This window comes from Corylus avellana, chromosome ca3, assembly GCF_901000735.1.
Source record: "Corylus avellana chromosome ca3, CavTom2PMs-1.0".
Lineage (NCBI taxonomy): Eukaryota > Viridiplantae > Streptophyta > Magnoliopsida > Fagales > Betulaceae > Corylus > Corylus avellana.
Genome location: NC_081543.1, coordinates 2546439 through 2567036, shown reverse-complemented (window position 1 = coordinate 2567036; position 20598 = coordinate 2546439). Strand labels below are relative to the sequence as shown.

At 35.1% G+C, this 20598-nt stretch overlaps 3 protein-coding genes across 4 annotated transcripts; all 3 read right to left on the bottom strand.

The window, feature by feature from the left end:
- Positions 1-273: 273 nt before the first annotated feature.
- On the bottom strand, positions 274-2698 carry LOC132176115 (HVA22-like protein a). Its single transcript, XM_059588243.1, has 5 exons — positions 2465-2698; positions 2269-2295; positions 1926-2048; positions 757-1000; positions 274-600 (listed from the first exon to the last, which is right to left on the bottom strand). The coding sequence occupies exons 1-5, from the start codon at positions 2530-2532 to the stop codon at positions 559-561; spliced, it is 504 nt and encodes a 167-aa protein (XP_059444226.1). The 5' UTR covers positions 2533-2698; the 3' UTR covers positions 274-558.
- A 1193-nt stretch (positions 2699-3891) lies between these two features.
- On the bottom strand, positions 3892-7247 carry LOC132176514 (transcription factor bHLH47). 2 transcript variants are annotated; one of them, XM_059588745.1, is made up of 5 exons: positions 7023-7247; positions 6378-6481; positions 4994-5112; positions 4694-4821; positions 3892-4472 (listed from the first exon to the last, which is right to left on the bottom strand). In XM_059588745.1, exons 2-5 carry the CDS (start codon positions 6443-6445, stop codon positions 4032-4034), a joined length of 756 nt encoding a protein of 251 aa, XP_059444728.1. In that variant the 5' UTR covers positions 6446-6481; positions 7023-7247; the 3' UTR covers positions 3892-4031. The 2 variants fall into 2 exon arrangements, with proteins under 2 accessions (XP_059444728.1, XP_059444726.1); XM_059588743.1 differs by having other exon boundaries at positions 7036-7246.
- A 1413-nt stretch (positions 7248-8660) lies between these two features.
- Positions 8661-15015, bottom strand: LOC132176533 (uncharacterized). The gene is made up of 10 exons (XM_059588771.1): positions 14821-15015; positions 14182-14348; positions 14005-14069; positions 12587-12627; positions 12328-12416; positions 12123-12236; positions 11601-11678; positions 10800-10865; positions 10210-10290; positions 8661-8902 (listed from the first exon to the last, which is right to left on the bottom strand). The coding sequence occupies exons 1-10, from the start codon at positions 14975-14977 to the stop codon at positions 8801-8803; spliced, it is 960 nt and encodes a 319-aa protein (XP_059444754.1). The 5' UTR covers positions 14978-15015; the 3' UTR covers positions 8661-8800.
- Between the last annotated feature and the right edge of the window lie 5583 nt (positions 15016-20598).

Sequence of the window (20598 nt, the reverse complement as noted above, 5' to 3'; positions counted from 1 at the left end):
AACACAGCCTAATGGATTAGAGGAAACCTCGGCTGAGATGATGCTCTATGCAATGAACATGGATCATCACCTAGGGAAAGAATAATAGGTCCCAAGTTGAAGGAAAAGTAGAGGGGCTACACACAGGGTAGACGATGATCTAGGGATGTTAGAAGAGATATATGGGCAATATCATGTAACCACAAATGAGAATATGCAAGCTCTGAAACCTGATGGTTCTGTAATGGAAAGAGGAGCACGATATTTACTTTTAAGCAATGGGAAAAATAGCAATTGGAAAAACTGTATGGTTTAGCAATATAGTGCTTAATTCAAGTTAGCATAGCCGGGTAGGCAAAACTGTACCATAGAGTACTGATGCACGGAAAAAAGGAAATGCGAGGCACCCTTTGCTAATTACATACAGTAAACTAAGACATTAAGCAACTTTTTACAATAAACAAAGATTGTTTCAAACAAGAAACAGAAATACCAAGCATTAACCACGAACATCCTTTTCTCCACAAGAAACCAGATGGCAAAACATGCTCAGAGCTACAAGGCTCAATATCGAAGACCCTAGTTAAAGATTGAGTGGCCTTCACTCCTGGACTTGTCAGCCTGCGGAACAAGAGAAAAAATACATTAAACCAGCAGCTCCCAAAAGCATTAGTCATTAATTGCAGGAACACACGCATTTGCATCATTTATCAATATAGTCTCAAAAGCATGTATAAATATACTATTTTCCTTAACAGTTATGGCTGATGAGAATACCTTGTTAATAATATGCTGAAACTGTTCTGTCCCGTTCTCAGCAATATATTTCTCTGCAGCAGTAAGAATGTCATCTGGCTTACTGAAGGCGTCCTTCTTCCTTGGGACATACCAGATGTTTACAGTCTGTGGATTGATGAAGAAAGGTCTCACGTAATGCTCATATACATATGCAGCACCACTGAAGTATGGGATAACCAACCAGCAGATCAAGATTAGCTTTGCATATGGCCAGATAGGAATCCTGCCACATAAATTTAGAAATTACAGCAAAAGCTAAGTAATCCCTAACAGCTCCACACAAAAATCATAAGAAGCAGTACTGTTTTTTCATTTATAAGATTTGAACCTAAGACATTTCCCCAATTCAACCCCACCGCTTAACCATCTGCGCCAAGGCCCATAGGCTACACAACCACATGCGAAATCTGTGAATTAAAAGACTTGAATGAATTGCAAATTCCCATCCTAAATTATGAGGTCTGCAATGTCCACCTTAAGCTTTAAACTTAATACCCTTAAGCTATGAGGTCAATTACAATGTCATTGTCTATGATCACACGATAAACATGTGAAAATTAAGGTTAAGAATGACAAGAATTGAAATGAACAGCCAGGTAACTTTGCAACTAATCACATAATTCAGGGAGTTGATCTCAAATTTAAAGTGTGTGGAACATTGCAAATGACCTTAAGAGTTTAGGGTGGGAAAACACAATTTAGCACAAAACATTTCAAATGCTCAATACAACCCCCTACATATTAAAGTTTACTTTCCATATAATGACAGCCGCCCAAGTGTCTAAGGAGTCTCACAGGTTATCAATATACCTTCTACTGCAACACTCTGAAGCAGTAGTTCTATTAAAGAGTTCTATAAAACTGCCAAAATTAGGTGAAACAACACAACAACCTAAAGCCAAGTAAACTTCAGGAGGGTTCCTTTGTATTTTCAGAAATCAGGTCTTGTAAAGGAACCATGTTGGATAGTGTTGAATGGAACACAGCTCGGAGAAAATTAACACTAAGATAGCTAATGGCCAGATGCACCAAATTCAAAACCCATATTTTTCATAAGTTAGCAAAATTAATACAGAGTGTTTCCGAACAGCAATTGCTTCCAAAATAACAAAGCAACTGCGTGTAAACCCTATTATATTGCTGCTCACCATTCAAGGACTTTGGCTAGAGTGAGCTCGAAGAGCGTGATCATGGAGTACAGAACCCAATAAGTAAGCCATTGCTGATCATCGACAGGAGATTTGGTCTCGATTGCCCGAACTGAGGCGTATCTGTTGAATAACCCAAACCACAGCAGCCATGAATACACTTGCTACATAATATAAAACCACCCATCACAGAAAATCATAAGCTAAGCAAAAAAAAATTAAGGGATGCCAGAGATTATAGTCGATTTTTTTTTAAAAAAAAAAAAAAAAAAGAAAAGAAAAAAAGAAAAAAAGAAAAAAAAAAAACAAAGAATTTAAGGAAAAGAATCAGAATCCCACTTACAGAGGATAAACAAGGCTAACCACAGGCCTGCGAATCAAACCAATGAATCAAATTAGTGAAAATTTTCAGTGCCTTTGTTTGTATAAGCAAAGTTTTCAAATAAAAGAAACTTATTAAGCGATTAACTACTACAGCATATATCTCTCATAAACCCAACAAAAAAAATTGGGTAAAAGAGCGAAGGAGGAAGACATACCAGGCAAGAATATCAAAGTTTTTGAGAACCACCTTCAAGAAACTTGCAGTTCCAGCCCCAGATCCCATCTCTCCCTCCCTCTCCCTCTCTCTCTGTCTGTCTGATACCTCAATGCGTCTTCTTCCTAAGTTGTTATCTCAAATCTCTTCCCAAAGCAGCCAAAGGTTCACTCTTTGTCTACTTCAAATCAGGTTAAAGTTGAATTGCATTGGTAAAGACGGAAAAGAGAGTTAGTACGTGTGCGCTGCGCGCGCGTGTCAGAAACCAGACCAGACAAGTGGGTGAAAAGCAAAAGCTGTTGTACTAATTACTAATGGAGTTGGGGGCATCGTGGCGACAATCTATGGAAGTTGTTGATCCGTAGAATCAGCACCGACATTGTGCGGATGATATTTTGTTTTTCATATATTTTCAATTATGTCTACGTGGATAGCTCAATCGACGGTAGATTATATCTCATATAATAGTAGTTACTAGTTCGAATTTTTCTCCCATTTTCTTATGTAGACATGTCAAAAGAAAAAAAAAAATGTTGAAACCTATTCAAGCTTTTAAAAACATAATATTTAAGAAACCAATTACTCTCTTTTTGGACAAGGAAAACTAAGGCAATGGAATGAAAAAAATGAGTGGAACAGTACGGTAGAAGATTTTATTAATATGAGAGAAAAAAGTAAAAATATTTTGTATAAAAAAGTGAAACAATTTGTTTTATAGTGATTTTTTTATTTGAATAGTAATAAAAATTATTGATGTGATACAAAAAATAAGAATGCTAGAGTTAATTTTAAGAAGAATTTTTTGGGAATGAGGCTTGGTCCGGTCCAGTCTCTTGGCAAACACAATCTAGAATAACTCATATGGTTTGAATTTGCATTTTAATATCTTTACAAGCCGAATGAAGAAACTAGCATAAAATTTGTATTTAGATATTTAAAAATGGATCGAGATTTATTATAATTTGTTGATTGAATTATAGCCTACTGCCGTCCTTCATAAGAGGACACCAATGAACCCACCTGCCCAGGGAACAAGATCCTCTTCAGTTAATTTGAATTGGATAATATCTAGTTAATTATATTTGAAGAGTATTTTTGTCTTTTCATTTTTTGATAGGACAAAAATACTTCTCCAATATAACTAACTGAATATTATCTAATTCAAATGAACTGGAAAGAATCCTATTCCCTGCCCAGCAGGTGTTTGGGTGACCGGCAAGCGGCACTGTTAAGGCCCCCCTATCTCTATTGCCTATTAGGATTGATTGCAATTAGAACAAGCAATTACAGGAGATCGGTCCTTTTAAAATGGTTCAATGGAGCAGTTAACTTTTCATGAGTCAAACCACCATTTTTGGAACCTTTCTCTGATTGCAGTGCATTGGTGACCAACCACCACCTGCTTTGGCCAGAAATCAAGCATCACCCAGTTGACCCAGTTCACCTCAGAACGGTATACTAATCACTACTTATCCATATTGATACACAACCCTCCAAATGGGCATAACCAATTAATCAAAAACACGGAGAGGAAATGCACAGCTACAGATTAGCGAGGAGGACAAAAGTCAAATGTTTCGAGTGCCATCTTCCCCAGTACAATTGCTACCACTAAGTTGAAATTCCTTCGTTGCTGTTGCCTGCTGCCTGAGAAGTTCCGACGGCCAAGAATCCGCCGGAGTTGGGTACCTAGCATGTGGTTTGCTCACATTTGAGTTGGGCTTAGATGTCAGCTGGGAAACATCAGGCAACGGATAAGCTTGGGGATCTGGACCAATGGGGAGGACAAAGACGGCGGATGCTTGCTGCAATGAGGGTTCTACAGCAGGCAATCTCAGACAGTCTCCCGGAAAATGTGATGTCAATTCTGGTTGCTGAAATTCAGGAGGTGATACATTTAGGTCAGGTTTAGACTGGGCCACCCTCGCTTTTAGCTCACTCTGCAGTTTCTCAATCTGATTTTCTAGGGCAGAATTCTCCTCCCTTAGCTCATTCTTCTCGATGCTCACCTGTTCAAGACAACTTAAACTAGGATCAGCAATTCAACGCATTTTCATACAAAAAGGAGAATGGATCAGGGGTCCGCTCAATGTAACAAGCAGGAGAAAATGACAATTTTCTAGCTTGCTTTCATGGAAGAAATTCTGCTGCTACCATTTAAGCTGGATAACCTCACACATGGGAGAAGACTATTTACCAGAGATCAGTAAAAGAGTGTTAAGAGCCTTACGTAGTTAGATTCAGACAAGAGAGATTCGTTCTCCTTTTTGAGACACTCAATCTGGCCTATCAAGTCTTTCAATAGTCGAGTAGCTTCACACAATGTAGAGGCCTTTCCAGTGTTCTGCTGGGTCAGTTCTGCACAAGATCCACATCATCTTGAAAATGACCACTGTTTATAAAGTCAAAGCCAAAAAGCTAATCAAGATTATTAGGTTGCTTGATTAAACATGTTGACCAGTGGACTTCTATGAATCTAAAACATGAGTAGGTGGCTGAGTAATCTCATCATTAAACGAAAGGAAGTTACCGAGTGCACTGGCCAGGTCTAGAAAAAGCTCGTTCAAATGCTCACGCTTCAATCTTTCCCTCTCAGCCTTCTGTATTCTTTTAGGAACTTTCCCCTTATTCTTTTTGCCAGGACAAGTCCTGCACCACAAACAACTTTAAGGCAATCTAACAAGGTGCCCGAGCGATTTTTCACCCACATTTAAAATCCATGTGAAGCTACTTCGATGTATTATCTCAAGAAATTAACATGCACCGGTTATGGCCAGAATTAATGTTGCTAAGAAGAAGTTCTGAGCATTTAGCATCTGTAAGTTGCATCAGCATTAGCAGAAACTGCTAACTATTAGTATTGATGCATGTAGGAATATGCCCAAAATTAGATGCCTGCCAATGCAGAACAATGCATCCTAGTATAACTCAAGTGGGCTTCTTCAACTAAACTATTAAAGTACGGAATGCATAGACTAGGAATTACATACAAAGAACATGGAAAGAAAAAGGAAAAAAAAATTACTCCCCCCATCTAGTAGACAAAGATAAAACATCCTAAAAAACAAGGATGTTTGTAGCCTCATATTAACAGTATGAACTAGGGCTCGACATGAAAAGGCGAATATAAAAGTTCGGATCAATCACGAAAACAATGTAAGCGAACATAACATCATAGATTCATAGAAACCCCATTTCTGGAAAGAATTCCAGTCAACCACTTAAAGTGATTCATCTGTTTATCTTCTTACTACCTTGACAAGAACGATATATAGTTATTTACAGCAAACTAATTCAAGCCCATATGTGTTCATTGTCTCCTTTTTTCCAATTGAAGTTTATTTAAAAGCTATAAACCACCTACAACCATTTAAAAGGTATATTGAAAATTTCCGTGCAGCATTTTGCACATTAACAGACTCAAAAATTTCTTAAAACTATAAAATCAATCATTCATTAAATTTTACAACTGGACTCTAACTCAAATGGCACCTCCTCTACCTGTAAAAATGGTGTGGTGGTTGACCTCATAGAATCAAAATCCACTAGGTGCATGTGTAACTACCAATCAAAGAATTGCATTTTACACCATTTGTTCATAGGCGCAGGCCTGTGGGAGCGCCACAAAGTCATGACATCATCCGCCTACACTCTTTATTGGTTTCCACAGCTTCAAATTTTGCAATTAAGTGGCATTACAATCAACTGTATCTTGTCTCTTGTAAAACATTCTTTTAAAAGGGTAATTTTTAGTTTCAGGTACATTAGTTCATACTAAAGAAAATCAAACCAGCCCCAATTAATCTGTAACTCAAGCATTGAATTTGAGATACTCTGCTTTTATTACAAGATATCTTAGTGGCAGATAAATACTCAACCATCCAGCATCAAACTTAGGATCTATGAGCAATTACCTATTCATAGAATCCTCCACCACCACATTGACCTTGTCAACCAATGCGCTGTGAGCTTCCGAGTCCATGCTCGTCTCGATGAATTAAACGCCAGCGGAGAATTCCTTAAGAATAAAAAACTACACCAATTCAAACTTTCTTTTTTTATAATAGCAGATAACCAAATAGAAAGGAGACAATAATATAATCACAATTAGGCTTGTTTTTTCCACGCTTCAGCATTCCATAGTAGCTGCATCAAACAATTATCTAGAAATGGAAACTTTGATCATTTCCCAAACATTGGTGTTTCTTAATTCAAGCAGCTTCTATCTGACTGCCAACAAAACTACGTTTATTTATTTATGGGGAAAAAGAAAAGAACTTTAAATTTTTTTTGGACAAAAAGAAAAGAACCCATTAGAGGGATGCCCAAGACTTGGGTTAGTTCAAATTTGACTAATTCTTGGGAACCAAGAACATCTTTCACTTTCCTGTACTTTTCCAACAATTTCATAGCAACCAAAACAAAAACAGGGCATTGCTAAAACCAAAAAACCGAAATCACAAACTAACCCACCCAATAAAACCAAAAGCAAAGCAAAGAAAACAAAGGAAGCACATTAAAAACCATTGATTAAACAAGAGGCCAAAGAGAGAACCCACAAAATATTGATACCTCCAGATCAAAAGCCCAGCAGCAACCCAACCAACCCAGCCACAGACAGTTCCTGAAGAAAGCGGTTTCTGACAAACCTTAAGAAATGCAAAAACGAAGAACAGGGGAAAAAAAAAAAAAAACACACAGGGGAATCGTATAATTGACGATGAAATTTAGGGCTTTTAGAGAGAGAGAGAGAGAGAGAGAGAGAGAAATCCAAACGCGTGCTTCGTATAGTACGGAGAAGGAGAGTGGGAGAGCGGCGGGGACAGTAGAAGAAGGCACACAAGAGCGCGTGGCGAGCAGGTGCCACCCACTTGGGTGCATTGTACGGGAACGTGTGAGTCCGCCACGTGATTTCTCCTTTGTCTCTGTATGGCTCCGTGTTTTTCCGCGTCATGCACCCATGACATGACATGATTCCAAACTAATATTCTTCATAATATATATATATATATATATATATATATATAATCTTGATATTTTTTTTAATTAATATAAAACTATATATATATTTTAATAAGAATTGATCAAATGGTTGGCTAAAATTGTTATAAAAAAATAATAATTTTCAAAAATTATAGTATCAATATTTAAAATAAAGTAAATGATGATAAAATAGAGAGTGAAATGAGAATAGGATAATAATTAATAAAAATGAAAATTTATTATTGCGACTGAAAGCTAATAGGGAGCATGTTTCCACAATGGATGGGGGCCACCGCCACGAGGGGCGTGTGGCATCCACGAATGGGCATAGGTATCTTAACTTGTAGTACTGGTGAAAGGGAGAAGCTATTCCATTCCAATCTTTTGTACTGCACATTTATTTCTACCAACAAGCGCGTGCCATCCACGAGGTCGCATTCCACAAGCGACTCATTCTTCTAATCCCTAAAATTCAAAGGCCATGTCATCCAAATGAACATTGAAGGTAAAGGATGAGATCTCCTAATTTTTTTTTTTTATTTCATAAATTTTAATTGTTTATTTTATTTAAGTGTTTAAAATAAATTATGTTTCAACATTTAATAAGAAAAATTTAATGAGGATAGTTAATAAGAAAATTTAATGAGAAAACTACTCTCAATGAATTTAATAAAAAAAAATTTTAGAAAATCTCAATCCTGATTACAACTGGTTCCATTTTATTTATTTTTTCTTTTTCCTGATTTTTGTTTTTTTTTATTTTTTTTTTTCTAATTAGATTTTTGTTTGTTTGGAATGAGATTACAGTGTAATTTTAAGAGATTTTAGATGTTTGAAATTGTTCATTTAAAAAAAAAAAAAAAACTTATTTTTACCTTTTCAAATCGTAAATACTATTTCAAACAATCTGTTTTTAGCAACTAGATTTAAAATCACACTTTTTGTCTATGAAATCACAATGTCAAACGCACCCTTAATCATATATAAGTTTAGGTTTTTTTTTTTTTTTTTTTTTTTTGGGTAGTGATGGTTAATAATTTTCACACTGCTAAAACAATAAAAAATTATATTTCTAGGATTGATTTTTCAAGGTTTAAACCAAAAAAAAAAAATTGATAAGACCTTTTTCCATAAACAATTGTAATCTACTTGATGTAAAACTCACTCACACACATAATTATTGAAATGAAAGAGGGAAAAGATTGATGCAAGAATGGGGAGATTGACTGATATTACGACCATCAATGACTAAATTTGTATATTTACATAGACATGTCCAAAATGAGAGAGATCCAATAAGCCTATGAAATATGTTTTTTTTTGTTATCTTTATCATCTTTGGAATATCTTGGATTCATGAGCAGCCAAGTTGAAACCTGCGAACCTTCATTCTTCCATCCAATGCAAGAGCCAGCACATCATATTCCTCTACATACCAGAGCTCGGATACCACTGCCTGAATTACATATATCCACAGACCAAACATTAGAAGAGTTAAATTAATCAGTTTGCAAAAGCTGACAGTGTAGCCTTGCCAAAAGTCTAAAAGTTCGGCTAAAGATACTGTAACTTTTACTACAAGTTTATTGATATAACAATTCATGTAACATTTACCATGTCAGCTACTAAACAATAAAATTTACATGATTTGGTAATGCATATTGCTACATGCTTAATTTTTTTTTTTTTTTCACTATTAAGATACTGTCAAGTGAGTTTTGTATGGGAGTAGTAAAATTAGGGTTGGCAATTTTTGACACGACCCGAAACTAATATGCGAATAGAATTGTCACCCCTAAGTAAAACCCGTAGTACCCCAAGCATTTTTCCTCTAAATGATGTTCAAAGGTCAATACTTTCAAGCAATTCTACCCCTGGGTTGATTTCTTAAAAAAGAAGAAAAGAAAAAGGATTTCCAAAACAGAGAAGTACCAACAGGCAACAGCCTTTTCAGATAAGTTATACAAAAGGTCCCACCGACCCAAATGGAAAAGATAAAAAATTGAGATGTCAATTTTGGGTATCAATAATCTGAATATTAAGGTTTTTCTCCATTAAGCTGCTCCCAAAAGTGTGCTAGACTCTACAAGAATAATTTCTATAGGCTGCTGCAGGTAAAAGTGAAAGTTGATAGGTGATCACAAGAAAGCTGCACTTCGACATTCTTGTCAACAAGGTGCCTTAAAAAGTGAATGTATCCTACTTTATGAAAAGTTCGTTTGATTCATCTCTGAAGATGCAAAGGAAGTGCCATGTGAGCCTTGTATTCACTATCACCAAATTCTTACCCTCAATAAAGGTGCTTGACATAAAACAATTATCTTATGCAGACACCTTCTACTTCTTTTTGTTACTATAATAATTTTTTCAGTTCCACACTTGAGCATCAAAGCATGTAGGACAAAGTTACAACTTAATTTCACAAGAAGGATCATACAGTCCCAATGTTATTGTATGCCATTATACCATAAAAAGTTTTCCTTTGCTTTTTGAATGACATGCCACATTCAAAAAGGACACATCACATGACTAACAAGTGAAGGTTGCTAATGCCAGGGCACAATGCATGGTCACATGAAATGATTTTTTCAAATGTATGGACATATTCCCATCTAATCTCATCTTCTAACACGAGTAAAAACAGAAATTGACAAAACATTAGTACTGAATGCTACTAAAACAAAAAGCCCAAGTTCAACTACAACCATGTAACCAAAAACTTTTAAATTTTAAATACTACCATAATTGAACATAACAACTTACCTCAAATCCTCGGATTTTATTGTTTAGGCGAGCAACTAGATCATGGAAAAATTGAACTTCGCCTGAAGTTTTATGCATCTCCTAAATAGGACAACAGTCACAAGAGTAGATATTAGAACCAAGTATATTAAAAAAAAATTAAAGCTGCAATTCATCTTAACATGAGAAACAACAAATGTTCCTTAACTTCTGATTTGGAAGAGGTGATCAAAATGCGACATTTGAACACTCATAAAACTTCTTACAAGCAACAAAGTCATGATCACATCCACAATTTATTAATAGTCATCCAAGACCAGTAATCTCAGGCCTCGTGAAAGGTGTATTGCATGGGCACTAAAATGCCTTGATATCTATTGGAGTTTTTATGTTATCACAAGTTGACATGAAGAATATATCGTATGAAAAGCATTTGTTTCTACACAATTCTTCTAAAGCTAGTGCCAAAAGTTACTTCTTGACTTCCGAGACAACAGAAGCATGTACTTTTCAACTGGTTTTCATTGCCACTTTTTAAAAATTGTGAGTGATTTCAAGCAGTAACTTGATCACACATAAGATGCAACAAAGTTAGAGATATGGTGTACTACCATTGACGATGCTGTAGGGTGTCCTAGAAGCCTTGCAAATGATGTGTGAAGAATAGCAGCATCATACTGTAGCATAAAATAACTGCAGATTAGCAAATGATAATAACCACATACTTATCATTTCTTATATAATCATTCTACTTGAGGAACGCAAACTACACAGTTTGAATCTACCAATGATATTGAGTAAGGAACCAATAAGGCCAGGACATGAAGATAGGACCCACCACACAGAAATGAGATCCAACATAGGATATATCAGCATCTCTTTATTCTTAACATAAACTAACATAATTAGATGCACATATCATCAGTCAATGTATTCTATAAAAACACCATGTGGTGCTGGACCTGAAAAGGTTTACCATCTGGGAGGCCATACAGCTCAATATGCTTTTCTGAAAGGTTCCTTCAATAACATGTCAAATTTTCGAGATTTGAAATCCCTGTTACTTTCCTAGGGGCCTCTTCCTTCTCTCCAGATATAAAAAATGAAAGGATAGAAATCAAGTCCATGGGGGGCATACAAAGGAGACCCAAAAAGAATTTCGAACTTCTTCCAAGCAAGGGAAATGTGAAACTTATGAGAGAGGTCTATTCGAACTTCTGGGGGCCGTGGCCTCCTTAGACCCCAACCATGGCATGCAGAGGTCTGATGAAGACATTCACATGATTCAAATATTGCAATCCAATACTAGGAGTTGAAGTGCTGCATGAGCCATTCATACCTCAAGCCATTGATTTCCTTCACTTCAACTTCTAAGAATTCAACAAGAATAAAGAGATTCATTTGGTTCTTACAAGTTGCTTTTGTGGCGCATGTGGCAATGCAGTCCTCAGCTTGGCACGAATGGCTATGGGATCTGTCCCAGAAATTACCTACATTAAAGACTAAACCATTAATATGAAGTGGTGATGCACATTATTATTGTATTTCTTACAAAAAATTGTCAATGTAATGATTCACAATAAATTCTGCAGATAATAATACTGCTTAAGAATTTCTGAGACACATGGAGTGGTTACCATATACAAGGTTCTTCCCCACCCAGTTGGTCTCCCTAACCAATAATTAACCAATCTGACAGTGACAACCATCCACTTACAGGAACAGAAGCTTGTAAGATGAAAATTCAAGGTTTAAGTTTACGGGCTTGAATGATAAAAGTAAAGCTTCAGTGAAAACATGCACAATAGATAAACCTTCATTGCAATGCACATTGAGATACATGTAATTTTTAACAATGCAGATCATATCTCATCTATACATACAATAAGAGGTAAGGAAAAGCAAATGAGCATATAAAAGTTATCAAGAATAACCTGCCAACATCCCAGAAGCACTCCAGTTGAAGTCAAAACCACCCTGTCTAAAACAATTTTTAAAGGGCAAAGAACATCTGCAACTGCATGAACAGCGCTTGCTTCGGCTTCTATCTGAGAAACCAAACAAAAGGTTCAAGAATTAAATCTGTACTTCAAAAAGAAGAATTATGTGCACATAAAATCGCTCTAAAAGGCAGTTTACCTCAGCTTCGTTAGCAGGAACAGGTGCAATATGATGTGAGGCATGAAACATGCTAAAATGGTACAAACTGGAGTTCTGAAACCAGATTGCTAAACAAATACAAATAAGAATGCCAACAAAATAAGGCAACAAGCTCAAATCATAATTTTCTAAGAAATGTGAATTATATCAACTAAACCAAATTGTAATAGTTTAAAAGCAATGAATAACAAACTGATAACAACACAAATGTGAAGAAGTACGCAAGTTAAAAGCTTACCTTTATCAAAGTATGGATTAAATATATGTTTTACAGCCTCCCTGTCCCAAGCAAGCATGTATGGATTTAAAAAGGAAAGAAGAGAAAATTACTATATAAAACCTAAGAAGATTAAGGTGCTAAAATATGAAAAATAAGGAAAGGTGTAATATTTAATATATTCTTCCCAACAGATGCTTGAGTATCACAATTTTGGAATCAATACTTGAGTATCTTGTTGTGAAGGTCAAATTTCTATTTCACATCCAAAACCATCAGAACTGCAACTATTAGTCTCATTAAAGGCTTAAAAACCCACAATTCAAAGATTCAATTTAGCAAAACTAAGGACTTAGATTAATCATTTTATGAGTTCTCGAATTAGAATTTAAAAAGTCATCATGATTTGATGAGTTTTAACCATCTATTTCACATGCCTTTTATAGATGACACAAAACCCATTGAGAATTTTTTTTAAGGACACAAAACATGTAAATTTGATGGCCATAACTCATTAAATCATGGAAATTCTTTGCACAATTAATCCTGTCAATGGGATCCATCAATTACTAGGCCATTATGTTTGCAGCTAGATAATATATCATTCAGTTAAGTTGATTTTTCACCAAAAATTTTAATTCAGCCGATTCGAATGTGGGCCAAACCTTTTCTGAGAGTAAGCCACCGAGGATGACAAGGGAAGCTATTGGCAATTGGCAAACAACATTCCTAGACTGAGAAGCATGGTGTCTCTACTGGTCATACTTCATGCCATATGATCAATTAATCAGAAGATAGAAGGCCATATATTAGAGACCACCTTCTAATAACTGACAATGCGAGAATCAATAAGATTGGATAAGTTTAGCCGTCTCAACTTCTATGAATGTTGGGATGAGCCTTAAGAATGTTTCAAAAATCATTCAAAAACCCCAAGGGGTTGGCTTAAGTGGTGGAGGCCTTGGTCTTGAGGTATCATCCCTTCAAAGTCCAAGGTTCAATACCTCATGGGTGCAAACAATCCTTTGGGGCCATGCCCTCTGGTGAAAAGCCAGCAATTTAACTAGTTCCGTGTAGGAAAACTTTCGAGGGTGCGCAAGACCGGGGTTTACTCTGCAGAGGTGGGTCCAAAGGGCTCTACTTTGGAGAGGTTCCCCGACATCAAAAAAAAAAAAAAAAATCATTCAAGTTAGACTGTTAACCTTTGGTCATGAAGATTTTTGGAATGTCTCACAAATCATTCAAACAAATGGGAGCTTGAATTTAATATGACTGCACCCAAGTAGAGGAAAGGTGACCATTGATTTTTTTAGTTTACAATAATTCTAAAATTAAAAACTCCAGATGTTTACTTCACTAAAAATCTCAAACATATGAATTTAACATATAAGGAACTACAACAAATTGCAACAGCATGGACTATGAAAATAAATGCTTACGAGATGTGCACCGAGTATGCTGTGCTGAGATGCAAAACATTAGCTCGTACAGGAGGGTTTGCTGCCTAGACACACGCACACACAAAAGAGGTAAGCCATCATTGCCACTCGATCAAAGATGAAATTAATTATGCTAGCTCAGTATGTAAATGGAACAACTTAATTATAGTCTCATACTTTAAGTACAGGTGTTACAGATCCATCCTTCAAAGTGAAAATATCCGAAAGCGACAACGACTGAGATGTTTCACCCTGTTTAAGAAAAGCCGCCCCATTCTCATCTAAATCCCTCTCCATCTTATCATACAATTTCGACCTTAGATCCCCATTAGTAATTGCAGAACCTGATGCAAGTTTATCCCAAGTTAGCATTACCCCACTAATCTACCACCACATATTATAATAATCAAACAGCTTCTAGATAATCTAGAATAAACACAGCAGTGAGCTAAGTTCTAGCTATGCACCCAAACCGAAATTCGCATAAAATTATAATTTTTTAACAAGGATTAGCCGGTAAATCCACGAATATATGCAGAGAATCAGTAGAAGCGAATTTTATAATATATCTAGCAGTGAGCTTCAACTTACATGCATAAAATTAAGACTAAAAAGGATTAGCGGGTAAATTCATTGTTTTTGTACAAAAATCTCACAACAAAGCACCGTTAAATTAATGGGTCTTTCCTATTTGAGATTTCACTTACGGTGGTTAAGAGAATTTCGGATTTTGAATCTTGAAACAATGCCACAAACATTAAATTCAGTCCCAAGATTCCCAAACAGGGCAGAAGAAAAAGGAATTAGGAGCAGTACCTGAAGACGAAGAAGAAGTTGGGGTTTGGTCATGGGAGGAGTTGCGGACGGCCATTTGGAACAGAGCGTAGAAGATGCAGGCGGAGGTGACCCAGATCAGAGCTACGCGTTTTGAGTGACTCCACCGATACCCGTTCGGAGCCCTTGGCGTCACCATTCTCCCACGTTATGATTAAGCGTAAATACATTGCTGTTAAAGTCCTAAACTACAGAACAGAGGCATTGGTCAAAATCCTCAACTCTTAACCCAATAATTATCTAATACAAATAAAACGATAAATTGTATATATTCAAAGATTAATCAATTTCTCAATAGTTTAGGACAATTTTTTTAGTTTAAAAATTACAAATCTAGATTTATATATTGTTCTTATTATTTTTTTTTTTATCATGATTCAGACCATACAATGTTATAGTATATTTTGACATACTACATTTTCATTCAAACAAAGATGCATTTTAAGGGTGTTTGGCTTTGTGATTTCGCACATCAAATACGCTTTTTTAAACAAAATTGCAGGAAAGTATCATATTTGAAAGTGCATTAGAAAAAAGTTGTGATTTGAAAGCATAAAAAAATCTCCATCTCCGTCTTCGTGTTCGTGCAATAAGCAATTAACTCAATGGGACAATGTGTGTATGTTTTTTTTTTTTATATATAAGTATGATTTTGAAGGTCGAACCACGAACCATACTTTTACGGAACGTTTAACTTTTTTCCTTTAGAAAACCACGTTTTTATTAATTGTATTTTGAAATCGTTGTTTTCTTTTTCAAGCCACATGGTTTTACTACTAAACCAAACAAAAACTTCATTAATTGTGTTTGCTAATGTGTTTTTAGAGGGTTTTTTTCTTTTCTTTTTTTTTCCTTTCACGTAGCAAGCAGACTGCTTTTAATACCCAATGTTGGGTGGGTGCTTGGATGGACTTTAGGCCTAGGTTTTGTATGCCACACAATCAGCCAGTAAATGACTATTTTGGATGAGATTTTGCTTAGGTGACTTAAAAAACAAATTATAGCATATTTGTTGCAGTCTTTTTCACCGATGAGATTTAATTTCAAGTTTTCCACGAAAAATAGAGAAATATTAAGATTAAATTTAGACCGTTAATTAAACTACAACACACACAGATAGACTGTAATTTTTATTTTATTTTTTAATTTTTTTACAGCACGTAAACCGAAAATGTACCCAATTGGGAGGGACAAGCATGTCCGAAGATGAGCATGCAGAAGCCACCATTTGGGGTGGATGTGTTGGTGGGTCTTGAGCTATTTTGGGGTAGATGTGATGGTGGGACTAAACCTAATTACTTTCAATTTTCATCCTAACAACCAACTTGTACGCTGAATGCCAGTAGCCAGTAGGCAGTAGGCAGGCACATGGTTGTGCAACTTTATCTGCCATCCAAAAACCAGTGGGGGTGGGGGGAGGGATTAATAGATTTTCTGGGCCCAAACAACCAAATCAGAAGGGAATTAAGAGATTTAATGGGCCAAATTAATAGAATCTCTTGGTTCTTTGTATGTATTAACCAACCTTTTACAAATATATATATATATATATATATATAGATATCCAATGCAGTTGCCGACTTGCTTGTTCACCAGCCAGAAGAATACACGGCTTGCAGGGTGTGTCTAATCATGCTATTTTTGGGACACAAGGTTGTGTTGCAGGGACCATTGGGTTGTATGATATGGATTCACATCCATGTGCAACATGTGTTCAACCAACACTATTTCTATTGGATGATGATGGTGTAACACCATTCTCCCAGACAAATACAACAAGACAATAAATGGCATAAATGTGCTTGTCATGCAGGTAGATTATTGAGGAATGGATGAGTTTAGCTCCCCTTTATGTGTAAAAAATAAACGGTAAAAATTGTCTGCATACCAAAAAAAAAAAATAAATAAGATTTTTCTCTCGATCATTTCTTCTCAACTGTTTACTAAAATGCGATAAAGACATTTTACTGATGAGATTAATATCATAGGAGTTCATGACAAGAGGGGCTTAGACGTTAAACCATAGCATGACTTAGTCTCATCCGAACACCAGCGAAACCTAATTTGGTTTACTTACACTAATCAGACATGAAAATTTTCATTGCAGAAGTTGAACCCATGTCCTTGTGTTTTACCTAACTACATGAAAATTGCCTTGACGCTGACCTATGAACCACTTGTACGTACTCTTGATAGTTAAATGATATTAATATATTAGTTTGACATACAACTATTTTAATCCTCCCTTTTGCTACAAATAGAGCACAATATATGAAATATTTAACTAAAAATATGAGTAACTTGTGTTGTCGAGTTCAAGGACATCGACTTTAATATCATTACTATAAGTCATTTGATAAAAAATAGTGACTTTAATTTAAAATTTTTGTAGAAAAAATATGACATTAGTCTATTGATAGATACCCAGATGTAGACAGAGGTACTACATTGAATGTACTTTAGAAGTGTTAGGACCAAAATTTTCAATTTGAAACATGAAAAATTAGATTGACAATAAATGGACATTTAAAGGGACCAATTTGTAGTATATTTTTTTCTTTTTCTTTTTAATTTATTTTTTTTCTTTTTATATGAACAAGAACAAGCAACTCGACAACTTCTACCAAATAACTGCCTTATAGTTGGGTGGGTCAATCATATAATAAATTTAAAGTTTGAGTTTGTTTTAAATTACACCCACAAGAAAATAATGACAACATAAATATCTCATACCAAATTATTGAATCTCGATATACATTGAATCTCTATTTATTTATTTGAAAAAAATAAAATTTTCATTCATAATTGTGGTTGCTTTAAAGAAACAATAATATTACAAATACAATGAGGAATCTCTTCCATCCAAATCTCATTTATAATAGTTTTATTTGTTTGTTGGGCTAATATATGCGCCACCGCATTAGCTTCTCTATTAATATGACCAATCTGCCATCTATGCATCGAATCTAGCACCGCACGTATATTTTGCCATTGTCTGTCCAAAGCAGCTTCAATTTCATTCTGTGCACAACACGTATGAAGGGCATCTCATTCCATAAAAATATTCTGTAGCCTCAAATCCCTACTAAATTGAGCCGCATGAAAATCTGCCAAAGCCTCTACTACCACCGGTTCTAAATGCCCAAGAATTGTTAGGCTACGAGCTGCATTTATATGCCCCTCGAAATCCCTTATCACAATGCCTATGGCTATTCGCCCCATAACGATATATGTTGCAGCGTCCCAATTCACCTTATATGTACCTCTATTAATTAACACTAATTAAACTCACTCAAACTATATTTAACATCTCTTTGGGTACAAAAAAAATCCATTACTTTGAATGTCCAAGTAAAATTTTAATACAAAAAAAATCACAAAAATAAGGAGATGTTCATCAAACTATGTTTATTTGTCAAGATTGTTTCACACATTTTTTTAGTTATTTTGCAAGTTTTTTAAATGTCAAAAATCACTTCTGATTAAGACAAAAGTAATATTACTCCTCACACTTATGTCATACAAGTTGACTATGACATATTTTAAATAGCTTAATTTTTTTTTAAGTATGTAATATGAAAAGCCACATAAAATACATTACATTAGTGGTGTGAAATGAATATAAAAAGTCACATTATTCCAAAATTAGCAGAATGATTTAAAATTATACATTATGTGAGAAAAGAGTAATGCTATTCTTCGTACACATTTCATATTAACTGATATAATATACTTTAAGTGATTAACATGTAAAGTGACTTAGAACATGTTATATTAGTCTATACAAAAATAGTGTAATAAATAAATATAAAGAATAATATTATTCATGAGTAAAATATTAAGATAATTTAGAAGAATGATCTGCTGTCATATCACAACTATGGAGATGGCTGTTGGGAATACTTGGGCAATGATTTTTAATAACGGATATTATATATATAGTTAATTGGGAAAGTTTCGTAAGAGATGGGGATTAGTTAATTTAGTTTAATATGGTTGATTTATTTATTAATAAAGTTGTGTAAAACTTATGGAATCTACGAAGCAGGTATTTTGAATTTTACAATGTGAGTACACCTGTCAGACTTTCTTTTTACATGCCGTATCATCATTAAGAAGCCCGCAGGACACGACCACTTTTATAGTTTATTTTTATTGTTTGCTGGGCATTAGAAAAAGAAAAAAAAAAAAAATATATATATATATATATATATAAAACCACCCACACCCATAACTTGAATTTAACTCTTCCTTGATTGCCCAACCCAGGTGATTACAAGACCCTGCCAGATATACTTATATACAACAAGATGTAATTACAATATATAGAGAAGGAGTAGAGAAAAAATAACAAGGAAAATTAACTGTTAATGACAAAAAAGCTATGTGAATCTACAAATTGATGTACGTTAATAGTTTTATAATTAAATTTTATTATTAATGACTGACATAGTAAGTAATACGTAAACCGTTACGTTAGTTTTGTAAAAAATTTATAAGATGTATTACGTTGCTTTTTCGTGTGAGTTGTGATGTAATTCATTTTCCCTTGCTTGTGATCTAAGCTACTTCTTAGATTCCAACTTACCCTTCACTTCATCGATGGATGCCATGTACATTACACTCTTATTTTACTTACTTGGTGGTGTGATAATATTTACTAGCCTTGATTAAAAAAATTAAGGGATGATAAGATATTATCACGTCAGTCTAATAAAATAATAATTAGGATGAAGATATTATATTTAACATTTAGGAGCTATGATTCCTAAAAAGTGAATAAACCAATACCTCCAACTCTAATCATGACTTTTGTTTTTGATAAGTAGCTCTAATCATGATATATACAAATTATAGGATTGTGACACATGTCCTTTGTGTCCCGATGTGGGACACGTGTTACAATCGAGTAACGAACTTAATTTCAAATTGAAATCGAACTAAAGCAAAACCCTACAAAGTATATGTATACGAGCATATATATATATATATATATAGAGAGAGAGAGAGAGAGAGAGAGAGAGAGAGATGTAATAGGGTGTTAAAAAAAGAAGGTCCAACAATTGTGAAATGCCAACTAGAAAGTAGTCTTAAAAACATGTTGAAGGGAGACAGTAAACAAGTTGGACCATGGGAACTGCAGATTCCACATCTTTTCCCCTCACTGAGACCCAATCATTCAATGTGCCCATGAAAATGGTGGCCCAGCGAATGAACGGTGTAGATTAATGAGCTGATGGGGCCATCTGGGAGGTGGGGTCATCAACACCCACCACCGATTTCTCTATGGTGCCAGCAACTGCACCATAAGAAAAGATGGGGAATGATCCACCTGTTTGTCAGTGACATTGTACATTGGTTTGGGCAATGACCAGCAGCCCGGTCCCACCACCTGAGCCAACACCTGGAACTGATAAGGTCTGGACCCCACCCTTCTATTAACCCCATCTCTCTCTCCTTCAATCTTAATCATTGATGCTGTAAACCTTCTTCACATTCATCAAAAAAGAAAAATATATATGTATACATATATATATATATACAAAGTGTAAATTTTGAACACCCTTTCTCACTGCACCAGATGCCAGGTAGGCAGAACTTAGGAGACTTACCCTAGGATGCAAACAGGTCATTTTCTCCAACATAAAAAGCATAAAATTACAAAGTAACAGCTTTGGAGAAAAAAGAAAAAACAAACAACCAAAGATTGATTGCACAAACAATGATGATAAGATATCGTCTTGTAAAATGCCACTTTTA